The 19,955-nt window shown below is 47.0% G+C and overlaps 2 protein-coding genes across 6 annotated transcripts in view; both read right to left on the bottom strand.

Moving 5' to 3' along the window:
* The window catches only part of LOC100092558 (protocadherin gamma-C4-like), a 129,029-nt gene that overhangs the window by 98,924 nt on the left and 10,150 nt on the right, over positions 1-19,955 (bottom strand). Inside the window, exon 1 of one of the 5 annotated variants that reach the window (XM_029053298.2) lies at positions 15,905-18,494. The exons of 2 other annotated variants lie outside the window; for them this stretch is intronic. In XM_029053298.2, coding sequence (XP_028909131.1) covers positions 15,905-18,325 — 2,421 coding nt within the window. In that variant the 5' untranslated portion in view covers positions 18,326-18,494. Of the gene's footprint in view, positions 1-584; positions 3,194-6,188; positions 8,824-15,904; positions 18,495-19,955 lie in introns of those variants that run through there. 2 more of the 5 variants (XM_029053299.2, XM_039910532.1) reach the window with 2 other exon arrangements.
* On the bottom strand, positions 11,156-12,173 carry LOC100076456 (protocadherin gamma-B5-like). The gene has a single exon (XM_029053316.2). It carries the CDS (start codon positions 11,993-11,995, stop codon positions 11,243-11,245), a length of 753 nt encoding a protein of 250 aa, XP_028909149.2. The 5' UTR covers positions 11,996-12,173; the 3' UTR covers positions 11,156-11,242.

The following is a 19,955-nucleotide window of genomic DNA, read 5'->3' on the forward strand; positions in this document are numbered from 1 at the left end:
CATTTATTACTTAACTCACAGTGAAGTTGTTGGGAGTTACAGGGTAGATTGGATCTATTGCTTCTCCCATTCATAGAGGTTCACGGTTCATTTTTCTACCATTTCCCGAGAGATACTCGGAACCAGACACTATCGAGCGCCTGATGCACCTTCGGTTCATGAAGCCTATTAAAGCCTTATACTTTTTTAAACAGACAAAATCCTCTAAGATGTTGATAGCTGATTAACTGAACCCAAAAAACGCTGTTTCTATCTGCCACATACACCTAGCAGACGATAATCAAAATGAAATTAATTCTAACCAAGGACTGATGGAGTATAGAAAGGACTGGGATTCACCGAAAAGGAGAGAGGGTATATTCAATTCATTATCAATATGGAATTACACAAAGACTGAAAAATTCCTTGCAAAGGGAATTGGCAGTGGAAAAGTCTGATTCATGTAAAACACGGCATTACTTCCTCATGTAAAGAGCCACGTGCATAAGGAAGTAGAATTGAAGACATTTAGCTAGACTAAAACTTAAATTGCAAATTGTGAGCAACTCAACTCAGAAACAGAAACGGAGAGAAGCCGAACTCACCTCTCCCAGGGTATCCCCATCCGAGTGTAGGTCGCTGCCTATGATATGGGGGAGCAATACCCCAGATATATCTTGGCGGAAAAGATCCCGAGCAGGGGAGCATTGAACACCAGGTTGAAGAAAGTCAAATCCAGCCTTGCCGGGGTCCGAAGCTGCACAAAGATTATAGGAATAAGGCAAAGTCCCTTCATCATAATTCGGAGGGAAGGCGGGCCCCGCTGCCTGGGAGTACAGATCTGGCCGCAAACAGCCGAACACTCCTGGTTTCGACGAGCGGCGGCAGGACATCGCAATGGCCAGGATGACCGTAACGAGGAATAAGACTGAGATTAAGGCCAAAGCCAAAACCAGGTAAAACTGCAAATCGGTCTGACTGGGATTGGGGGAGGAGCGGTCGCTCAGTTCAGGAAGGGCGTCCTGCAGGCTGTCGGCGAAGACCAGGTGGAGAGCCACAGTGGATGAGAGGGGAGGCTGGCCACCATCCCGCACCGCCACGAGCAGGCGGTGCCGGGATGGGTCTCCATCGGCCAAGGCCCGCGCTGTCCGGATCTCTCCGGTGCGGAGCCCCAGGCTGAACAGCCCGGGATCGCTGGCCTGCAGCACGTGGTAGGCCAGCCAGGCGTTGGGACCAGAGTCCGCGTCCACCGCCACCACTTTGCTGACCAGGTAACCGGGCTCGGCAGAGCGAGGCACCATGTCGAACAGGGCCGAGCCGTCGGGCCCCAGGGCGGGGTAGAGGATGCGGGGGGCGTTGTCGTTCTGGTCCACGATGAACACGCGCACGGTCACGTTGGCCCGCAGCGGCGGGGAGCCGGAGTCCTGGGCCTGCACGTGCAGCTCGAAGGCGCGGAACTGCTCGTAGTCGAAGGAGCGCTGCGCATAGATGTCCCCGCTCTGCGAGTTGATGGACACGGACGAGGACAGCGGCAGTTCGGACTCGGAGCTGTCCAGCAGGGAGTAGGAGATGCGGGAGTTGCTATCCAGGTCCCTATCAGCGGCGCTGATCCGGTAGATGGAGGCTCCGGGTCGGTTGTTTTCTGGGACATAGGCCACATAGGTAGTGTGGGGAAACACGGGCGGGTTGTCATTGACATCAGCTACAAGAAGGGAGACGGTTTTAGAGGTGATGAGAGGGGGATTTCCTTTGTCACTGGCTGTGATTGTGATATTGTATTCAGCCGTCTGCTCTCTGTCCAGAACATTGTCCGTCACTAGCTTATAGTAATTTTTGGAGGAGGAGACAATTTTGAAAGGAAGATCGCCCTCTATGCGACACTTGACTTCACCATTATTTCCCGAGTCTTGGTCACGGATTCTTATCAAAGCTATGACAGTCCCAGGTTCAGAATCTTCGGGAATCTCTTTGGATAAAGAAGTAAACATCACTTCCGGGGCGTTGTCGTTCTCATCAAGAATTTCTATAACCACTTTGCATTGTGCAGTGAGCCCACCCCCATCCTTTGCTTCAACATCCATCTTGTATCTATTTGTCTCTTCGAAATCAAGCCTCTTTTTTGTTATAATTTCCCCACTAATGGGGTCCACAGTAAACGAGTTTCGGACAGCCTGAGTCAAGCCGCTAAAGGTGTAGCTGATTTGCGCGTTGACACCCTGGTCCGGATCGGTGGCTTTCACCCGCAGCACGGGGGAGCCCGGTGGCAGGCTCTCCCTTAGACTGACCTTGTACACGTCCTGGCTGAATACGGGGGGATTGTCATTAGAGTCAGTGACGTTGATCCTGATCTGGGCGGTGCCACTGCGGATCGGATCCCCGCCATCCATAGCCGTCAACACTAAGTGGTGGAAACTCTGTTGTTCCCGGTCTAGGGGCTTCTCCAACAATAACTCGGGATATTTACTTCCATCTGGGCTTTCCTTCACCGCCAGAGAGAAATGTTCATTCAGACTGAGCTGGTATTTATCTAGGGCATTAATCCCAACGTCTGGATCTAACGCCGCTTCCATTCCAAATCGTGCTCCCGGAAGCGACCATTCATTGATTTCTAAATTTATGTTTGTAGTTTGGAAATAAGGCGAATTGTCATTAATATCTTGAATCTCCACAGTCGCGTGAAAAACATTTAAGGGATTTTCTACTACTGTTTCCAGCTGCAGTTCGCATAGCTCCATTTCCCCGCATATCTGCTCTCTATCTATCCGGTCGCTGACAAGCAAGTCCCCGCTGTCGGCGCCCACAGTAAAGAGCTGCTTCTCCGCACTAACCCGCAGCTTCCGACCCGACACGTCTCGGATACTGAGCCCCAGATCTCTAGCCAGATGCCCCACCACCGAGCCTTTCGCCATCTCCTCAGGAATCGAATAGCGAATCTGCTCGCCCAGCGCCCGGCAAAATAAACACAACATGAAGGGAAAGAGTACTTGCCGCCTGCCTTCCCGGCCCCTCTGTCCATGGCTCGCCTCCATTCTACTTGCTGCTTCAACTCCAATAAACGGCAACTTAAATGGTCACTGCCGTACTAGAGTTCGTGGGGAAGGAGAACTGTTATTCCCGCTTTTTTCCGACTGCCGATTTGGACTTTTCAGAGCTGGTGGGGGTCCCCGAGCCCGAATTAGTATGAATGCCAGCTCCTGCGCTTTGAGTCTGTAAAAGGAAGAATTTCCTGCCGGAGTTTCCAATGGATCTCTGACGCTCCAACTGGTTCTCTGTGGCCGACAGCGGCCCCTGTGGGCTCAATTCGGGAAATGCACCTTTTCCTGTCTTCTGTGAAATTGTGTAATTGAAATAAATGTAGTGGGAAAGAATGTCTTTTACTTTTCCTATTAATAACATATCCTCTAGAAAAATGCTTTTCTTCCCTGTTAGTGATGTACCAAAGGCGAAAAAGTGTCTCTTTTCCAGCCAAATTCGTTATTATTCCTATTTAAGGCTCCTTAGCATAATTTATGTCTTTGGAATTTGGGGTGATTAGTCCTTTTATATTTAGATTTTTGGGGGGAAATATACACTCTGGGTGCCTCCGAGTTGTTCTTTACAGGAATGAATAAACAGTCATTTGGGGGGACTGTGTTTAACATTTTCTTGTTTGACACTAAATAATAATTGAAATTCCTTACCTTTTCTGTTCGGGTCACAAAATAAATAAACAATAAGAAATAACTGTTCAGTGAGCCCAGAAGACAGTGATTTCTATTTGAATCTCACTATTATCATCAATCAATCCATCACATTTATTGAGCGCTTATTGTGTGCAGAGCACTGAACTAAGAGTTTGGGTGAGTATAATATAACAGACTTGGTAGACACATTCCCTGCCCACGAACTTAGTTTGGAGGGAAATTCACATAGCCTTCAGAGGAAAGATTAGCTCTAGGAACATTCACAAACTGTACACTAATCAAGAATGTTTATGTAGTCCTTCATTCCTGTAGAACTTTGACTAAGCACTGGTGTTACCTCCAATATCCAGATCAATTTCATCTATATCATCAAGGCCAAAACCTAATGCCAACAGAAGTTGGTAAACATACATTTATTCATCCAGGCTTTAAGTGATGCTCACAGCAAAATTCACTGGATAGTTCATTGTGAAGGACAAGACAAATGATATCAGTATACTTTAGATACTGTTTCATGATGAACAATCAGTCATTCAAGAATGAGGAACAATTAAAAATCTTCAAAGTCACAAGGAAGTATCTTCTCTATTGATGTATACTAATAGTAGATGTTTTGGAGAGAACAGTGGCAGACCAGACCAGCAGTAGGTGAATTTCTTCAGCAGAGATTTCAGAAAGACAGTGATACCACGTGGAAGAATCAGAAACAGCACAAGTTGTTGTGATGGCCAAATACAATCTCACAAAAAAAAAAACCCAACGATATTTCCAAATGAGCACGGAAAATACCTATACTCCAGCAGTGGGTGAGGTCACCCCAAGGAGAACCCTTTATGAATATAATGGATACGAAGATGCAAGATAATTCTATGTAATAGGTGGAATCTTTTTTGGAAACGACTGGTGGACCTCACTTGAGACTTCGGGACTGAGAACTTTCTTTTGACTAGACAGATAGCTGGATAGTTAGATGGACACAAACAATAAATAAGAGACAGAGTGAAAACAACAACTTTATGTCCCAACACTGTTGTATTTTTCTATATCCCAGATTAATCTTAGAAGACTCTTTTTGACTAAGAAGAAGTCTAAGGGAGGCACAGGGAAACCAGTTTCAACAATAAAGAAACAAAATATTAGCCTCTAAAAGCAGGCTAAACTCCACTGTAAATTGGGACAGCTTCTGTACCAATTGCCTCTCTGATGACGTGTGTTTATCCTTAACACATCCCTCATGGATCTATAACTGTTACTGGAATAGCATTACACTATTATGATATTGATATAGTATTATGATAACAGCTGGTACAAAACTTCAGGCTCTGGGTTTTGGCTCTCAACCTTTCCAACTGAGAGAAGAGAATTTAGCTTTCTCTCTTGTCCACCTGTGGCAAGATAGGTATAATTCAATTACAAACTGTTATATCACACCCAAATAATGAACATTCTAGAGAGCTCAAAATTAATGCTATTTCAAAGATGGCTTTATTAATCATCAGACTTAATTGTAAATGACAGAACTTCCAGAATCTATCACTTTGATAAGGACTGAGTAGAAATGCCACTGCTCTTCTACCTGATGTTCTAACCAATATTATGATGATTCATTCTAGCTTCCACCAATGTCCATCACTTCTATTTCTGCAGGACGAATACCTCAGGAAACCATCTGGAGCACAGTTCCCAAACTTAAATGCTAAAGGCTCAACAGCCAAAGTTCTGAAGACCCTAGCAATTCCCTCCACCTAGAGCAAGTTTTCTCAATTAATTCCAACATCTATAGTCAGAGCAAACCATCAGAATCATCTCCTACTAATGTATTTTATTCATTTATTTAACCCCTCCCTAGGATTTAGGTATTAATGTATAATGGATTATGGTTTTGTTCTCATTATCCTATTTGTTAATAATGTACTTTTATATGTGTCATGCTTGAACACAAGATCCTAGTGAGCAGGAAATGTCTTATGCATCAGTTGAAATTAACCACACACTTTGGTACAACAAAACTTCAAAATGGACATTCAATAGATGCCATTACTACTTCATCAGATGGCTTAATGGATTTTTACTCAAAAAACAAATAACGTCTACTTCCCTCAAATAGAGTAACATTTTCCTGGTTAGAGAGGACAATGTAGAAAATGGTTTTGTTGTTTGTTATTATTCTACCTTCTTGGGAAAATGTACAAAAATATGGTTCAAAGAACGGAAACAGCATTCAAAAATGCAGAGAAAATATGAAATATAAGCTTTACCTTTTTTAACTACCTATAGAAAAAGCACGGGCAATTGAAAATATCAGAATCAAGTTTGCAGCTAAAGCACATAGAAATTCACAAGAAATGAAAATATGATGTCGAATCATATTTAATGAATATTAATGAAATTCGCAATTCATCCAACAAACGTGCTTATGCTTTAAAAAGTAATTCATGGGGAAAGTTTATAAGTCAAAACAAATAATAGAAATGGAGCTAATTAAATATGTATACTGTGTCTAAGGAATTAGAGGATGAAACTTACCTGCAGGACAGACTGGTCATCTTTGACCAGGTTCAAATCCTCAGGCACTAAGAAAGGCTCCTTTTTCTCACAAGTCTTCTGGCTAGTCAGAGTGTCAGAGTAATTGGGTTGTGGATAGAGCAACTGGCTTTTCCGGGAGTCCGTGGTCAGGGACACCTCGTGGGAATACGTCTGGAGGAAAGCTCGGACTCCGTCGATGCCCACAAAGTGCGAGGCTGGAACGCCCCCGAGGTACCCATTCGACGACTGCAGCAGACGCGCAGCTCGCCATCTACGGAGCCTCAAGGCCAACAGCACGATGATGAAGACCAAGAACAGACAGGACACGGCGGCCACAGCCACCACCAAGTACAGCGTGAGGCTGGACTCGGGGTCTGCAGGCGTCGAGAGGCTGCTCAGATCCGACAGGATCTCGGGGATGCTGTCGGCCACGGCCACCGTGACAGTGACGGTGGCAGAGAGAGGAGGCTCCCCGTTGTCCCTGACAGCCACGACGAGGCTCTGTTTGAGGACATCCTTGTCCAGGAAGGCCCGGGCCGTCCTGATCTCGCCCGTGTGCAGCCCCACCGAGAAGAGGCCCGGATCCGTGGCCTTGAGCAGGCGGTAGGACAGCCAGGCATTCTGGCCTGAGTCGCCATCCACAGCCACCACTTTGGTCACCAGGTAGCCAGCCTCGGCTGAGCGCGGAGCCAACTCCACCCCGGTGGAGCCGTCGGTGGGCAAGGATGGGTACAGGATTTCCGGGGTATTGTCATTCTCGTCCAGGACCAGTAAAGTCACCGACACATTGCTGCTGAGGGTTGGAGTCCCACCGTCCCGCGCAGTGACCAGCAGCTTCAGCTGCCGGAACTGCTCGTAATCGAAGGAGCGCAGAGCGTACAGGATTCCAGTCTCAGAGTTAATGGACACGTAGGAGGACAGAGGCGGCCCTTGGCCGGGCCCTTCGCTGATGGAATAAGTGATTTGCGCGTTCTCGTCGCTGTCGGGATCCCAGGCAATCACGCGGAAGACGGAAGCGCCTCTGGGGTTGTTCTCGGGAACGTAGACGGAGTAGGCTGCTTGCTCAAAGGCTGGAGGGTTGTCGTTGGTGTCGGACACATGCAGGAAGATGTGAGTGTGCGCGGACAGGGGCGGGGACCCTCGGTCTGTGGCCTTCACAGTCACGTTATATTCCGAGACCAGTTCCCGGTCCAGGGATCTATCCGTCACCAAACTATAATAATTTCCATAGGTTTTCTCCAATTTAAAGGGGAGATTATCAGGGATCGAACATGAGACAAGGCCATTGTCCCCGGAATCTCGATCGTGCACGTTTAAAAGGGCAATTACCGTCCCGGTGGGAGAGCCCTCAGGGATTGAATTGATGAGCGAGGTAACCGTGATTTCCGGAGCGTTGTCATTCACATCCACAACCTTTACCAGCACCTTTGCTCTCGCCGAAAACCCAGCACTGTCCTTAGCTTGAACTTCCATCTCATAGGATCCCGATTCCTCAAAATCTAGATTTTCAGACATTGACACCACTCCTGTTGTGGAGTTCAGCCGGAAAATTCGGGAAGTTTGGTCTGTTATTTTCCAAAAAGAGTAGATCACTTCGGCATTGAGGCCCTCATCCGCGTCAGTAGCATTTATCGTGACCACCCGTGTTCCCACAGGGGCATCCTCCCGCACCTTCACTTGATATACAGACTGAGTAAACACGGGCGCGTTGTCATTAGCATCCAGGACTATCACTCGGATGCGCGCGGTCCCTGTGCGAATCGGATCTCCCCCGTCCGATGCTGTGAGGACGAGGTGGTGAATAGCCTTTTCCTCCCTGTCCAAGACCCGCTCCAGCACCAGCTCCACATTCTTGGTCCCGTCTGCTCCGCTTTGCACATCCAGAGAGAAGTGCCGGTTCGGGCTGAGCTGGTAGCTCTGCAGGGAGTTCGTCCCTACGTCCGGGTCATGTGCTTCCGGTAGGGGAAACCGCATCCCTGAAGTTGCGCTTTCAATTATTTTTACTAGAATTTCTTCCCCCTTGAAGCGGGGAGCGTTATCATTCACATCGATTATTTCCACTTCTACACCGTAAACCTTCACTTTGTCTTCTACCAGAATCTCCAGAGTCAAAACACATTTTGCAAGCCCGGGACAAATCTCCTCTCTGTCTATTCTGTCTGCTATGACTAAGCTACCATTTCTGACATTTAAAGCAAAATGCTGCTTCCTACCTCTGGAAACAATGCGGACTCGGCGCTCCGACAGCTCCCGGGGCTCCAATCCCAGGTCCTTGGCCACATCCCCCACGAAAGACCCTTTCTCCGTTTCCTCAGGCACCGAATAGCGGATCTGTCCGGACCCCGTCTCCCACAGGGTCCCCAGAAGCAGACAAAGCAGTGCTCGCCCCGTGCAGTCCCAATACCTCTGCCGAGCTACCATGGCCCCTTGGCTGATCGTCTCTTCTCTGCTTTCCGGTTCAAGGCGGGCTTCTGTGATCTACCCTTCAGTGTCTGTAGTATCCGAAGGGATTGGCTTCCAGACCCGGGGATTGCGGGGTTCAGCGTCCTGGCAAACCCAGAATGCGGGTGCGTTTGGGCTGAGCTTTGAGCTGCCTAACAGCGGGGACGGGTCGACTACAGATCTTTCTGTGTCTCTCCCTGATTGGTGAACAGCGGCGCCCAGCGTCAGAAACTAATATTGCACCCTCTTTGATAAAGCCTGTTAAGTCTTATTTTTTTAATATCCTTTCTAGTATCTTCGGACAGAATATCAAAGATTGTATAACCATAAAGCAAACCTTTCCTTCCAACCTTGAATCTGCTACTCTCTCATCTACTTATACCATAAAGAGAATCAAATAAAGTATTAAGAATCATGGCTATCGATTCCAAAGTCAGTACCTAAGTGTTTACATCTCTGAATCCCATAATCTCGCAAATAGATACTCCTCTATTCTAAATCATCTTACGAAACATTTGGTTTCAATATCTGCAGTGGAAAATTCTATTTGTTAAACTTGACATAAAACGGCGGGTAAATGAACTGATTCTAGGGTCCTAATACAACTGTGACGCAAACCTTGTGTTACACATTGTTTTAGATTGGGCTACGAGGTGTTAGGCTTCAAATTCTATAATTTCAGCAATCAACATGAACTGCACGTATATGAAGGTAAATGGAAGAAACGAGGCAGGCCGTGCATATTAAAATATATCACTGAAATAAAGAACCTTTTCTTTCAAATAAATACCAGCTGCTGGGATGTAACTCAAAAACCAGCAGAAGGAAGCATCAATAAATTTTGAAATATTTACGAAATCATAAGCAATGAAAACTACTGGAACCGAAATAAAGGTATCCCTCAAAGGACGAAGAAGATTGGCTAGATATCTGTAAACTCACCTTGGGAAACGTACTGATATCAGACGTGAAATTTCCCTCTAAAATGTTGCTGGGCGATCCGGAAATGATATTGTTGCCGGAAATATCCTGTGAGGCTGCATGGTGAGTGCTTGGATCCAGGAATTTAAATTCTGCCTTCCCAGTGTCTGCGGTCATGCACAAATTATAGGTGTAAGGCAAAGTCCCGTCGTTGTAGTTCGGAGGGAAGGCAGGTCCAGTTGTCTGAGAGTACAGAACCGGTCGCAAACAGTCCCATATTCCAGGGTTCGCGGAGCGGCTGCAGCGCAACCCAATGGCCACGATCACCGTGACGAGGAATAAGACTGAGATTAAGGCCAAAGCCAGAACCAGGTAAAACTGCAAATCGGTCTGACTGGGATTGGAGGAGGAGCGGTCGCTCAGTTCAGGAAGGGCGTCCTGCAGGCTGTCGGCGAAGACCAGGTGGAGAGCCACGGTGGATGAGAGGGGCGGTTGGCCACCGTCACGAACTGCCACTAACAGTCGGTGCCGGGCTGGGTCGCCATCGGCCAAGGCCCGTGCCGTGCGGATCTCTCCTGTGCGGAGCCCCAGGCTGAACAGTCCGGGATCGCTGGCTTGCAGCACGTGGTAGGCCAGCCAGGCGTTGGGACCAGAATCTGCGTCCACCGCCACCACCTTGCTGACCAGGTAGCCGGGTTCGGCAGACCGAGGGACCATGTCGAACAGGGCCGAGCCGTCGGGCCCCAGGGCGGGGTAGAGGATGCGGGGGGCGTTGTCGTTCTGGTCCACGATGAACACGCGCACGGTCACGTTGGCCCTCAGCGGCGGGGAGCCGGAGTCCTGGGCCTGCACGTGCAGCTCGAAGGCGCGGAACTGCTCGTAGTCGAAGGAGCGCTGCGCATAGATGTCCCCGCTGTGCGAGTTGATGGACACGGACGAGGACAGCGGCAGTTCGGTCTCAGAGCTGTCCAGCAGGGAGTAGGAGATGCGAGCGTTGCTGTCCAGGTCTTGGTCGGAGGCGCTGACCCGGAAGATGGAGGCTCCGGGTCGGTTGTTTTCTGGGACATAGGCCACAAAACTAGTTTGGGCGAATATGGGCGGGTTATCATTGACATCGGCCACATACAGGGTTATGGTTTTGGAAGTGGTTAGAGGGGGATTTCCTCCATCAGTCGCTGTGATTGTTATATTATATTCTGAGGTTTTCTCTCGGTCCAGGAAACTGTCCGTCACCAGCTTGTAAGAGTTCTTGGAGGAGGAAGAGATTTTAAAAGGAACATTATCCCGTAACCGACACGTGACTTCCCCGTTTTCTCCTGAGTCTCGGTCACGTGTTTTTAACAGGGCTATCACTGTTCCGGGCACTGCATCTTCAGGGATTTCATTGGTTAATGATGCCAGTGTCACTTCGGGTGCGTTGTCATTCTCATCCAGAATGTCAATGAGAACTTTGCAGTGGGAAACTAGACCTCCCCCATCTTTCGCTTGAACATTCATTATATAAGTAAATGTGTCTTCAAAATCCAGAGTGCCTGAGGTTGTGATTTCTCCGCTACTAGGATCCAGACTGAACATTTGGTGAGCGTTCTTAGCAACATTGCTAAATAAGTAAATAATTTCCCCATTAACCCCCTCGTCGTCGTCGATAGCTTGTACTCGCAGTACGGGAGACCCCGGGGGCAGGCTCTCCCTCAGGCTGACCTTGTACACGTCCTGGATGAATCCGGGGGGGTTGTCATTGGCGTCGGTAACATGATCCGGATCTGGGCGGTCCCGCTCCGGACCGGATCCCCCCCGTCCACTGCCATCAGGACTAAATGAAGGAAACCTTGTTGCTCTCGGTCCAGAGGCTTCTCCAGCAACAGTTCTGGGTATTTACTGCCATCTGGGTTCTCTTTAACCACAACTGAGAAATGTGGATTGTGATTCAGCTGGTAATTCTGTAAGGAGTTGATCCCAACATCAGGATCGCTGGCTGGTTCAAGGGTAAATTGCGAACCTGGTTGGGCAGACTCACTTATTTCCAAATCAATATCATTTCTGCTGAAACTGGGGGCATTGTCGTTTATATCCTGGATCGACACATGCACATGAAAAAAATTTAAGGGATTTTCAGCGACCGTTTCCAATTCCAAATTACACACGGGTTTGTTACCGCATATCTGCTCTCGGTCTATCCTGTCGCTGACAAGCAAATCCCCGCTGTCGGCGCTCACAGTAAAAAGCTGCATCTCGGCACTAACTCTCAGCTTCCGAGCCGATACGTCTCGAACATTGAGCCCTAGATCCCTGGCAAGATGCCCCACCAAGGAGCCTTTCTCCATCTCCTCGGGGATCGAGTAGCGAATCTGCTCGCCGAGCGCCCCGCACAACAAAGACAACAAGAAGGGAAACAGTACCTTCCGCCTGCCTGGCTGGCCCTTCTGTCCCCGACTCGCTTTCATTCCTTTGCTCTCGGCCCTCTGTAGCTCCGGCCTTGAAAATCGCGATAAAAATCACCTTTCCTTGTGGCGGAGGAGGGCCTACAGTTGGCTTTGTGTTCCGAGAGGATGGGGATCAGCAAGCCCGAATGAGTTGAACGCCGTATCTGATCCCGGATAGGCTTTTTGTGACTGGCAGGAAATATCCGAAGGAAGCTCTAATGGGTCTCCGGCTGCAGCTCTCGCTCCACATGGGTCGACAGCGGCGCCCAGAGTTCTTTTTCCTGAACTGCAGGAAGAATCCTCGACTTTACAGGAATTCTGGATAGAATTGGAATTCTTTCTCTGAGACAGGACAATGCTCAAAGCTTGCTAGAGTTTTTTTTTTTTTTGTTTACATTTGGCTTGGCGGTTAAGGGCTGTCCAAGTCTTGGAGAACAATTGTCTCGTTATTCAAGTTCTGGTTTAAAAATTCATGTTTCCTTATTTGGGTCCAAGAGGACCTCAGTGGTGAGGGAGCTCATTTATCAGCTTTCCGGCACTCTGAACATAATTTTTCCCCCTACATCGGGGAAAAGAATCTTCCAGACATTGTTCAGCATTTCCAATTTACAGTGAGACAATACCTACTCATCTGAGCATTGGGATGTGAATTGGCAAGGAAATACACTCAGTATTTTCACTCAGGGATCACGCATTCCGTCAGGGGTTCCTCAGCGTCACTATGTCTAATTCAAATCGCCAAACACGACCTACAAAGCTCTACATCAGCCAGTCACCGCTATTTGATCAAGTTTATCTTCTCCAGGGGCGAAAGTATGTTCATGATCATAGTCCTTAATTTATTCATTTTAATTAATTTCTCCAGTAATCATTCATCATTTTACTGTCCCCAGCTCTTGCATCTCCTCGTCCCTTGGGTGCTTCTGTTCTGGTACCAAGTCTAACTTCACCCGATTTTTTTCTGGCCTCATTCACATTTCTTTCAATCATGATCAAATTCCCACTGCCTATAACGAAATTTTTTCTACCAGTCCCACTCATTCTCCAGCAAGGCAGAGTCACCCTTCCCTTCCATATAGACACTGAATATCAGAATACATTTACTTGACTATTCACTGTCTCCCTTGCCTCTTAATAGATCGAAAACTACCTGAAGCTCCTCTTAAGCAACTTTAACTAACTAAATATTAATAAGCTCTATTTATCTGTCCGGGGTAGGCGCTCTTTAAAACCGCAAAGTGTAAACTCGCAACTGTTGCCAGATCGTTGACTAAAAAAAGGAACAATAGTGACCTGAGTAAGTGATAAAGTCTGCAGAGAATGATTCAGATCATTTCACAACTCTCCCCTTTATTTTGCTTGTGAAGACACAGTCTTTACCTTAACCAGGAGGATTGCACGTGCATCTTAAAGTGATAATTTTTTTTCTATTGTGAAAGAATGGATACTATTTGGGGTCATGGAATGGTGAAGAAGCAGCTACTACTTTCTACTTACTACTTTCTACCAGAAGAACACTGTTCTGGGAGCCAGAAGACCAGGGTTCTAATCCCGGCTCCTCCACTTGCCTGCTGCGTGACGTTGGATCAATCACTTAACTTCTCTGTGCCTCAGTTACCTCATCTGAAAATAAATGGGGTTTAAGACTACGAGCCCTATGTGAGGCATGAACTGTGTTTAACCTGATTATCTTGCATCTACCCCACCGCTTAGTACAATGCCTGGGGCATATAAGCACTTAACAAATACCATTAAAAAATTGAGACTTTACATTTACAACTTTACATTTACATTTACATTTACAACTCTACAACATATACCATTGTTTTAAAGAGTTGAAGCATGAAACCATGAAAATTCTAAATTTTATATTTGAGATTGAAAAATAATTCAACTTTGATATCAATCTTTATCCTAATGAAAATGGCAACGCTATTACATATGTTAAGAAGGTGAAGGTGAGAAGGCAAAAGTGAAAATAGCAGCAGGTGATACAAACCAGATATACGAGCCTAGCAGAGGACAATATTTGACCTTTTCACCTAGGCCCATGCATACACACACACACACACACACACACGCACACATTTATAAACTTCATTATATGATATCATCCCCATCTAGGAAGGCCAACCATATATATGGAATTATTAATATTATTAATTAATAGTATTCATAGAAAAGTTGTAAATGGAAATATACTCAAAGGTAATATATTCATTTTAATTTTGATATACCCAGCAATTTTGCAGAACAATCTCTATTGCAGGACCAAGCATTTTGAAAATGTTTAAGAGAAAGCCTTACATAGGTAAAGAGGAAAAGAAGTCTAATAGGATGAAAGAAGCTCTTCCTTTCATTCAACATTTTCTCTTCCTGGAGCTTCATGTCAGTGCCCAAGGAAGAATTTTGAGCAACAAACTATCCATTTATGTCCAAACCAGAAGTCTAGCACAGTATGACATAAGGAATGCATTTTTGAAAAACTTAAGGAATAGGAAACTTTCAGATCTAGAGAAAATATCATTTAAAATGGAAATAAATTGTATACTTGACACTTTATTAGAAATAGGGAACTGAATTAGATTTATGGCTTCTCACCGCAATTAATCTCAAACAACCATATGAGTGACCAAAAACGTTATCAGTTATTTTAAAATAATATGCTCAATCTTCAAATTGAAAGAACTAGATATAAACCCCTATCCAAACTAAAAAGTATCTACCTCTGAACTTATCACAGGACGTGATTAATGTCACCATCGTTATTAAGAACTAAGAAAGCAGGATACCTTATCAAATCTCTATTCTCATTTGTTCATATGTGGATCTACAGAAATCAAAAGAAGCTCCAAACTCCGCCCCTGCCCCACCTACACGTCAGCAGTAAGATAACTCAAGTGTCCAAGGACTGTAAGACTGCACATCAGAAGGTGATTTCCTTCTGTTATACTCTCACAGAGTGTAGTATGTCACACGCAGTAAGTCACACTAATAAATGACATTGATTGAGGAGCTAAGAATAGATTAATGGGCCATCTTTAGACTCAATTGATATTCCATAATAATAGGGACAGATCAGATCAGGATAAGATTCCTAACTGACTCAGTCTCTGTCATTCCTTTTCCCACAAAAGCAGAATAAGTGGGAGAGAGCTAATCCTAATCCTTTCAGCAAGACTTGAATTTTTCGATTCCATCTTCAGTTCATCTTTCTCCAGTGATGGACCTTGTTCTTCAGTATACATTTCTGTCTGAACACGGTGCCCAGATAAAACCATTGTCCACTGTACACTTCCTATTTTCTTGACCAGTAGAGTCAGGAAACCACAGTGTTCCAAAAATGTTTTTAACTCGCCAACTAATGAAATATATGATCGAACATAGTTTACCAAGACGTGGAAGAATTGGAGTTCGAATGCTTTTTCCCACAAGCTGTGGATGGCCCCACATTACCTGAGTCCCAAATTAAGAGAGTTCAGTGTAGGGAGGAAGGATGGGCATTCGCAGCACCAATTTGCAGTTTATAAACTAATTACCATGACTCGGGTAAACTACTTAAATATCACTAACAAGCAACTCTCAAATGGATGACAAATATGCAGGTTAAAGCTATCTTCTTTAGAAAGACTGGGTTGTAAATGTTTGTATCTCTATTTCAACTCTCTCAGAAATTGGAAGTCTCATTCCAGTATGCAGAATTGCTATGGTAAGACTACTCTTGGGATACGGAGATACAAATCGCCTGGAAAATGATGCTGATTAAAATGCCATCTCCACATATTTCAATTAATATTCTTCATTACTTTGTTGAATCATAGAAAAATAACTTTCAGAACAAGGATTAGGAGAAAAAGATAAAATTACTTAAGGAAATTCACATATTCAAATAATGATGTCAAACTAAATGACTGATAAAGATTATCTCACCTGAGAGAGAGAGTGGTCATCTTTGACCACATTCAAATCCTCGGGCGCTAACAGAGGTTTCTTTTTTTCAAAGGTTTGTTGGCTTGTCAGCGTGTCAGAATAACTGGGCTGAGGAAAGAGCAACTGGCTTTTCCGGGAGTCAGTGGTCAGGGACACCTCGTGGGAATAAGTCTGGAGGAAAGCTCGGACCCCGTCGATGCCCACAAAGTGCGAGGCCGGGCCAGCCCCGAGATACCCACTCGACGACTGCAGCAGCCGCGCAGTCCGCCACCTGCGGAGCTTTAGGGCCAACAGCACGATGATGAAGGCCAAGAACAGGCAGGACACGGCGGCCACTGCAACCACCAGATACAGCGTGAGGCTGGACTCGGAATCCGCGGGCGTCGAAAGGCTGCTCAGATCCGACAGGATCTCGGGAATGCTGTCAGCCACGGCCACCGTGATAGTGACGGTGGCAGAGAGAGGAGGCTCTCCGTTGTCCCTGACCGCCACCACGAGGCTCTGCTTGAGGGCATCCTTGTCCAGGAAACTCCGGGCAGTTCTAATCTCGCCCGTGTGGAGCCCCACAGTAAAGAGGCCCGGCTCCGTGGCCTTGAGCAGGCGATAGGACAGCCATGCATTCTGACCCGAGTCGCCATCCACTGCCACCACTTTGGTCACTAGGTAGCCAGGTTCGGCCGAGCGCGGAGCCAACTCCACCCCGGTGGAGCCATCAGTGGGCAAGGACGGGTACAGGATCTCCGGGACATTGTCGTTTTCGTCCAGGACCAGCAGAGTTACCGACACGTTGCTGCTGAGGGCCGGGGTCCCGCCATCCCGGGCGGTGACCAGCAGCTGCAGCTCCCGGAACTGCTCATAGTCGAAGGAGCGCAAAGCGTATAGGACTCCGGTCTCTGAGTTAACTGACACATAGGACGAGAGAGGAGGTCCTTGACCGGGCTCTTCACTGATGGAGTAAGTGATTTGAGCGTTTTCCTCGCTGTCGGGATCCCGGGCGGTCACACGGAAGACGGAAGCTCCTCGAACATTGTTCTCGGGAATGTAGACGAAGTAGGCTGTCTGATGGAAGCTTGGTGGGTTGTCGTTGGAGTCCAACACGTGCAGGAAGACGTGAGTGTTAGCGGACAGGGGTGGAGACCCTCGGTCTGTGGCCGTTACAGTTATGTTGTAATCCGAGACCAACTCCCTGTCCAGGGCTCTATCCGTCACCAATTTGTAATAATTTCCATAGGACTTTTCCAATTTGAAAGGCATATTTTCAGAGATTGAACACGTAACTAGGCCATTTTCCCTGGAATCTTGGTCGTGCACATTTAAGAGCGCAATTACCGTCCCGGGAGGAGAGTCTTCTGGGACCGAGCTGGAAAGGGATGTAACGGTGATTTCCGGGGTATTGTCATTCACATCTACCACTGTCACCTGGACTTTCGCTCTAGCTAGAAATCCTGCAATGTCCTTAGCCTGAATTTCCATCTCATAAAATCCAGATTCTTCGTAATCCAATGATTGACTAATCACAATTTTTCCCGAGGAGGTTTCCATCAAGAAAATTTTCCCAGCTCTGTCTTCGATGTTCCGGAAGGAATATGACACCTCGGCGTTGACTCCCTCATCCAGATCCGTGGCATTCACCGTGAGCACCCGGGTCCCCACGGGAGCATCCTCCCTCACCATCACCTGATACACAGACTGAGTAAAGACCGGAGCGTTGTCATTTACATCCAGGACTGTCACACGGACCCGTGCAGTGCCCGAGCGGACCGGATCTCCCCCGTCCGAGGCCGTGAGGACGAGGTGGTGAACAGCCTCCTCCTCCCGATCCAGGACCCGCTCCAGCACCAGCTCCGCATTCTTGGTCCCGTCCGCTCCACTTTGCACATCCAGAGAGAAATGCCGGTTTGGGCTGAGCTGGTAGCTCTGCAGAGAGTTCACCCCTACGTCCGGGTCACGTGCATTTGCTAGCGGAAAGCGAGTGCCCTTCGCTGCGTTTTCCCCGATTTGTAATTCCAGTGTTTCATCCCTGAAGCGGGGAGGGTTATCATTGACATCGGTTATTTCAACCTCTATGGAATAGAGGTCCATGCTGTCTTCAACCAGAACTTCAAATTCCAACACACACGGAGATATCTGAGCACAAATTTCCTCTCTGTCTATTCTGTCTACAGTGACTAAACTGCCGCTTCTAACATTCAAAGAGAAAAGGGGCTTCCTACCTCTGGAAACAATGCGTACTCGGCGCTCTGATAGCTCGCGGGGCTCCAATCCCAGGTCCTTGGCCACATCTCCCACGAAAGAGCCTTTCTCCATTTCTTCGGGGACCGAATAGTGAATTTGTCCGGACCCCGTCTCCCACAGGATCCCCAGAAGCAGACAAAGCGACACTAGCCCGCTGTAGCTGCGGTGATTCTGCGGAGCTGCCATGGCCGCCTCGCTATACGGTTCTCTTAGCCTTCTGAGTCGGTGGAGGCTGTTCTGATCTTCTCTTCGATTTCTTGTATCTTGAGGGATTGGTCTCCTGAACCGGAGGGTCGGGGCTCGGAGTCCGTGTACCCCAGAACCCGTGTGCTCTGGGAAGCTTTAGGATATGTTACAGCAGCAAAGGGGCGGCTGATCATCTCAATGCCTTTCTATCCCTCATGGGTCAACAGCGGCACCCAGCGACAGTAACAAGAATTACAACCATTATGACAAGTATTTTAAACTTAATTTTCCCTATCTGTACCTAGATTTTCCCAGACAAAATAAAATGCCCTCCAAAACTCACTCAACAAAATATTTTTTCTACTTCTTCTGTGGCCTTCTAATTTATCTAGGCAACACTTAGGTTGAGATAAGATGTAACTCCTGCTCATTCAGTCAATTAGAATCTCACTTAAATCAACCGATCAGTTGTATTTATGGAGCTCTTACTGTGTGTGGAGCATTATACTAAGCCGTCTGGAGAAAACAATACAACGGAGTTGGTAGACGCGTTCCTTGACCAGTATGAGAATACTGTATTCTACAAAAAGTTGCTCCTTTTAGGTAGCAAACGCCGGGTATCAACACCTTAATCGCACTGTAGGAGATGCTTGAATTCTGACCTATGAAACGGAAATGATCCTCAGGCGCGGAGAATATCACGAAACGATTAGTAAAACTTTGTGTTGCACATTGTATTCTATGGCATTTCTATTCGAAACACCACTTTTGAAGTAACCAAAATGAATTGCCCTTATATGTGACCAAATATTAGAAACCGGGTTTGTTCTGCATCTCAAAACATACCAAAGAAATAAAGGAACATTTTCTTCAAATGAAAAGGGATAGAATGCTTTGCCTATTTGGGCAGGAATTATAAATCCAGCAGATAGAAAAGATTATATAAAATCAGTTACAGGTGAATGTAAAATATGCAACACTTGAATCGAAATAAAGCCAGTGTCCAAGAGATTAAGAAAAGGGGTTTGATTTCTCCAAACTCACCTTTGATAATGCATTCATGTTGAATTCGAGATTTGCGTCTAAAATGTTATTGGGCGGTTTAGACAGGGTATCTCTGTCGGAGACGTCATTAGAGGGGGCATTGGGAACCCCCGAATCCAGGAATTTGAATTCTGCTTTCCCGGAGTCCGAGGCCACGCACAGATTGTAGGAATAAGGCAACGTTCCGTCGCTGTAGTTCTGAGGGAAGACAGGTCCAGCTGCCTGGGAATTCAGATCTGGCCTCAAACAGCCCCACAGGCCGGGGTTCGACGAGCGGAGGCAGCGCATCCCAATGGCCAGGATGACCGTGACGAGGAATAGGACTGAGATTAAGGCCAAAGCCAAAACCAGGTAAAACTGCAAATCAGTCTGATTGGCGGTGTGGGAGGAGCGGTCGCTCAGCTCAGGAAGGGCTTCTTGCAAGCTGTCGGCGAAGACCAGGTGGAGAGCCACGGTGGATGAGAGGGGCGGCTGGCCGCCATCTCGCACCGCCACGAGCAGGCGGTGCCGGGATGGGTCGCCATCAGCCAAGGACCGCGCTGTCCGGATCTCTCCGGTGCGGAGCCCCAGACTAAACAGCCCGGGA

This window comes from Ornithorhynchus anatinus, chromosome X2, assembly GCF_004115215.2.
Source record: "Ornithorhynchus anatinus isolate Pmale09 chromosome X2, mOrnAna1.pri.v4, whole genome shotgun sequence".
NCBI lineage: Eukaryota > Metazoa > Chordata > Mammalia > Monotremata > Ornithorhynchidae > Ornithorhynchus > Ornithorhynchus anatinus.

What these genes read in the sequence shown, in the direction of transcription:
- LOC100076456 (XM_029053316.2), bottom strand. Translation starts at nt 11,995, where the DNA reads ATGAAAGCGAGTCGGGGACAGAAGGGCCAGCCAGGCAGGCGGAAGGTA.